General features: G+C 31.2%; 1 protein-coding gene across 1 annotated transcript; it reads right to left on the bottom strand.

Moving 5' to 3' along the window:
• Positions 1-558: 558 nt before the first annotated feature.
• Positions 559-4243, bottom strand: LOC133778125 (2-oxoglutarate-Fe(II) type oxidoreductase hxnY-like). The gene is made up of 12 exons (XM_062217948.1): positions 4084-4243; positions 3786-3978; positions 3612-3692; positions 3454-3505; positions 3015-3136; positions 2439-2539; positions 2281-2339; positions 1904-1960; positions 1699-1744; positions 1514-1593; positions 944-1066; positions 559-810 (listed from the first exon to the last, which is right to left on the bottom strand). Exons 1-11 carry the CDS (start codon positions 4159-4161, stop codon positions 985-987), a joined length of 951 nt encoding a protein of 316 aa, XP_062073932.1. The 5' UTR covers positions 4162-4243; the 3' UTR covers positions 559-810; positions 944-984.
• Positions 4244-5597: the final 1354 nt, after the last annotated feature.

Here is a 5597-nt window from a genome sequence, read left to right as displayed (position 1 = left end):
TTTCGAGTAACCATTTTAACATTTTTCTTTATCAATCTCTTATGTATCTTTTTATTAGTATAATATACAAATCTAATATCATTAATTTTTTTAATATATATATATATATATAGAATATCTTAAAGCAATTTGTGTTTAAGAATTTAAAATTAATTATTAAAAATATTAAGTTATAAAAATTATTTTTATTTTCTTTTTAACAAGACTATTAAAAAAAATATACATTTCAATTCAATGCGGGACTCCTTATGTTTTTATTTTATTTTTCTACAAATTTTAGTTTATTTTTTTATGGAGTTTAGTTTTGGTATATTTCTTGTGTAATATCTTTCAAACTCACTTAAATTCAGATTTAAAAAATAAAATAATAACAATAATAAAAACACCCCAAATAGGTCCCTCACCAATATTTATAACTTGGACATGCTTGCCCCGCTCATAGGCATCTTGGAAAGACAAAAAAAAAAAAAAAAGATTTACGCCTAGCATGTTATTTGGAGGATTATTTGGAATTAATTTTCGAAGTTTTTTTTGTGCTACTTAATGATTCGAGATGTATTTATCAGTTTGGAAAAGGTAATATATGATTTTTATTGCTGGGAGAAATTACAATTGAATTTTCATTAACAAACACTAGATAACTAACTTGAATCATATCATTTTTCTTACATACTCTCTTAGAAGAGTAAAATCTCTATATTTCCTTGCTTTATTGATCGCCTGAATTTCTGATGCTTTTTTTTCCAAATAACAAACAGATTGAAATGGAGAGCTACTTTTTGAGATCACAGCCAGACCAAGATGCCATCACTAGAAAAACAAACCACATTGCAAATCTTAGAGCAACTTAGCTTTAATTCATTATGACAATTGCAACTATTTGTCCCTAAAGATAAACTATCTAAAACGAAATTAGAAGAAAGTAATAATGTTGAGTACAAACCTACACTCCTTGTAGTGAAGTTTACCACCACATGTGGTCTTTCAACTTTCAAGTTCACCTTCAGACCGGATTGTAAGCCTAAAACGCTCTTTGAAGTAGTCACCACTTTGGATTGGGGGATATCTGCAAGCAATTTCACTAATAAATACTATCTCAAAAGAATCCTTGAGAAAAATATTGACTAAAAAACTTGAAAATATAGGAAGAAGGAAGGATTTAAGATTCTCTATAAGAAGACATGTACACCAACTTTATTTGGAACTGAATATATTTATATTTCCTTCCCAGGTTCCCAATCAATTGTTGCTAGAAGAATGGCATGGCCCACTTTCTATACATTTTACGAGCAGATTGGTAAGTGAAAGAAAAAATCGGCATTATCACTTCAAATTTTCGAGTCATTGCTTTTGGGCAAATTGGACGACAACTTTATCTCTTTGTTTGAAAAATGAGAAAGGAAACTACAAAAGCTAGGCAACCAATTCACTACACCATTTTGGCACGGTAAAAGTCCTTTCAGGAGAAAAGAGCAAAGAAAATTAAATAAATTGGTAAATGTTGATTCTATACCTTGGAGGACAGGACTCACTACAGCAACTTTGGATGCATTCTACTAGACAATCTTCTTTGGGGTCTAAGAACAACGCAGCCTGCAATATTAAGATAGTTTTACCCTCAATTATAATTATAGAACAGAAAACTCATCCTAGCTATACAATCAGACAATGGAGATCATAATGGCACTTGATGATTACAGAGTAACGTTCTTGTCCAACTGGCATCACTCTATGCAGTGTTGACCTGTAAGTATGTAACGATAGCCAATAAAAACAGGTTGAATATAGTGTGAAAGTATATAGTATTTAATATCACTGTTGACGTATGAAAAGATAAAAGATTGCTTCAGAAAAAGAGAAACAAATATAGTCCTTCACAAAGTTCAATTAGATGAAAATTTACCGGAATAAACAGTTAGTCCACCTCTCCATAAGGTCCCCAATGTTAACAATGAATGCCCTGCAGTTTTGAAGTAACATTAAGCTCTTTAAAATTTAAACCCTTCAGAGTTTTTCTTAATTCATGGATGAGCTCAGAAAATCAGAATGTGTCAAACTTCAAAACCAAAAATACACACATTTCCACAAAAATGGTCCACAAATAATAAGCCAGAAGTATGCTTTTTATTTCAAAAGGCATGATGACTGTAAATCAGATGGAAAATCTGTAAAAAGTTCATCAAATTAATTTATTTTCTAGACTAGAATGTTGCAAAATGTAGACTACTAAATTTATAGTCTTACTGTCATTTATATGAAGATTTACAATCATGGGCTCACCCCTTTAGATGAAGAACATCTTCCCACACCCAAGGTTTCTTAAATTTTTCCCTGCAGATCTGTCAACAATTCCTAGCAAATACTATCACAATCATGAGATTGAAAAGAATGAAAGAGAGAGACTGCAGAATGCTACAGCTGATAAAAAAGAACCATGCCTGAAGTCCTGGAACACCATCAGATGCAAGGAGAGTGATTGTTCCATAATCTGAATGAGCTGAAGCCCCACATAATTCTTCATCAGAGGATCCTAGTTCACCTGAAATTCAAATAATTTTACAACAACACACAACGCTATCTTTATATCACCAGTTCAAAAGCCTTTCCACGAGGTGCATTCCAGGTATAATTAGACATATACTCTAATAAAACTTTTAGTGCAGGTAACAAACAACAGGAACCAGTTCAAACTAGCAGTTCATTTTTCCTATGAATTTAGGGACAAGGTTGGAGAAGCTTCTGAAAGTACAAAATCCTAATCTTTCTGATACAATTGATGATCATTCCAATAATTCCAGATTGGAGTAGGAAACGATACAATTTTACAGTTATATAAACTCAAAAATGACAGGGAAACTCTACATTCAAAAACTTCATTAAAATACAAGTATATAATTACATTTCCAAAGTTAATATTTATAGGAATGTAACTTCAATCAGTTTACAGATAGCTATGCTGCAATAAAGAAGAGAAATGCACATTATATCTGGATAGTGAGACAGTGATACTAAACCTGGATAGTGCAAAAGGCGAAGGTATGCTGTTGCTTTATCCAAGCCACCAATTTTCTCAAAAAAGTTCTCATCCAAGTTCAATGACAAGGCAATCAAACCAAGCAACCTTTTACCAGCACATCTGTGACAGCCAAGCCAGTATTCCCTCTCATTACATAACACAAACATAATGCACACACAATAAAAAGTTAAAAGCTGGCAGTGGCACCATGATATAAAACCAGGTACGTGCTTAAACATGGGGAGTTGCAAAAGTGTCAACTTTAGAATGCAAAATTAGACAAATGACTTTCCTATTTTCGTCTAAAAGTTGGTCGTTTGAGCAATCAAGAAAATCATACTACAAATAAATTTATGTTTTGAAGTCACTATGCAAGAGTCCTAAGTAAATACACAAATTACCCGATCGTTAATCAACAATCATGGAATACTACTTACGAGACTTTTCTGTAGTAGGTCTCCATTGTGGGCCTCCATGAAGGTAGAATCTCTGCATTTCATCAAAACATTATCTGACTAAGATTTCTCCAACAAATACAAAAACTCAAAAATGCTATTCACAAGCCGTACAAACATCTATATATATATATACATACCTTGAGAAGGCCACTGATTCAACTTAGCTGGGCTGGAATCGTCTTCAAGAGGACCAATGTAATAATATTCTTTAGGGTCACCTGATTTGAAGAACCATTCATTATCAAAGTAAAATAGACCTAAAAAGAAGACAAAAAGGGATCAAACTCGAGCAGAGGGGGGCTGAATTAAACCTTTGGCGTCAGAATCTGTATCGAGAAGCTCGCCATAAAGAGGCGTATACCCACGATTCTCCTTTTGAGCCAATTTCATCTTCTCCTCCAATGGGAGTGAGAAAAACTTCTTGCTCTCCTCTAAATGTTTATCCAACAGCTCCTCCTCCACCCCATGATTCACAAGGTAGAAGAAGCCATGTTCCGTACATGCCTACCGTACATATAAGTCCAGTCAGTCAGTCAGTCAGTCAGTCAGTCATTATTTTTCAGGTATTAAAATAATTATGAGTAAAGTCAAACAAAAAAAGGAAGGGACCTGGCGGATGGAAGCAGCGGTGGATGACCGGTCCGGCGAAGATAAATCAACGATTGGCAGTTTGAGGAGCTCCGTCATCAGTTACTTGATCGGATCAGACCGTACAATTTACTCTGGTCATAGAGAGAGAAATTTGAAATGAAAACTTGGATGGATGCGATGTAATTTGGATAGATATAAGAAATGTCTTTTTAGTAAATATTTTTTTGGCTTTATTAAATATGTCAAAAAAACAAAATCAATTTTACCATGTGGTTTGGGACAAATTTGCCGCAAAAACAAAATAAATTAACAGTATATTTACTTCAAGTAAGTGTGCTCCAATATACAAAATACAAATTGATACAAAAAAAAAAATAATTCATTTAATATTTATTGAGAACTCTAGTTAGAAGCAACCGGTTCGATGGCTCTATACGAATTAGCAGTTTTTGATCCCTCTGACCCTGTTCTTGATCCAATGTGGAGACAAGGTATGTTCGTTATACCTTTCATGACTCGTTTAGGAATAACCAATTCGTGGGGTGGTTGGAGTATCACAGGGGAAACTATAACGAACCCGGGTATTTGGAGTTACGAAGGTGTGGCTGGTGCACATATTGTGTTTTCTGGCTTGTGCTTTTTAGCAGCTATCTGGCATTGGATGTATTGGGATCTAGAAATATTTTCTGATGAACGTACAGGAAAACCCTCTTTGGATTTGCCCAAGATCTTTGGAATTCATTTATTTCTCTCACGTGTAATACATGTTTGTTTAATTTTAAAGTTGTAAACATTATCTATAATTTTAATTAAAATTGGTTTACTAGTTTGAAAATTAATAAAAATTGTTTAGTTTTAATAAATATTATCATATCATCATAATTATTAGTACTCGTCTATGGGTAGTAATTATTGAGAAGTCTTCCATATATATACATATATATATATAATAAAATGAATTATAGTTCTATAGTATATATCAATAATCTCTATATATATATGACATATAAATACAACGTTGACATAGATATATATTTACATAGCTACATGACATATATATAAAATACAATAATATTTAAAAAGAAATTAATAATAGAAATAAAATAAGAATAGAAAAAGTCATAATGTAGACAGTAATATATATGCATCAGCTATTTTTAGTTTCTAATATATCTAGCAGTGTCCTTTGATGAATTTTACGAAGAAAAAGAATTTCAATCACTTAATAAAAAAATAAACTATCACACAAATTTATAAGATAAAAAAATAATATGTATGCCGTTATTATTTTTAAATAAATATAATTTAATTATTTAAATTATTATAAAATATCTTAAAAATATCATATTTTAATTAATTTATTTATTTATTTTTGGTTAAGTTTATGTTTGTTTTAGTTTTTGAATTTGATAATGAAATAAATATTATATGTTTAATATGATATTAAGTTTAATTAAATTTTATTTAAGTTATAAAATATTTGGTTTTATTATTTTTAAATAATTATCATGGTAAAATATCTCAAAAATATC

The sequence above is a fragment of the Humulus lupulus genome, chromosome 5 (assembly GCF_963169125.1).
Source record: "Humulus lupulus chromosome 5, drHumLupu1.1, whole genome shotgun sequence".
Taxonomy (NCBI): domain Eukaryota; kingdom Viridiplantae; phylum Streptophyta; class Magnoliopsida; order Rosales; family Cannabaceae; genus Humulus; species Humulus lupulus.
The sequence above is the reverse complement of the archived record's forward strand: the minus strand, read 5'-3'. Positions and strand labels throughout refer to the sequence as shown.

Bases quoted from the DNA above. Each gene is read 5' to 3' on its own strand.
- LOC133778125 (XM_062217948.1), bottom strand. From the start codon at position 4,161: ATGACGGAGCTCCTCAAACTGCCAATCGTTGATTTATCTTCGCCGGAC. The intron at 3,693-3,785 runs GTTTAATTCAGC...TCTTCAAATCAG, and splicing joins TACAGATTCTGACGCCAAAG to GTGACCCTAAAGAATATTAT. The intron at 1,067-1,513 runs GTATAGAATCAA...AATTGCTTGCAG, and splicing joins AGTGAGTCCTGTCCTCCAAG to ATATCCCCCAATCCAAAGTG.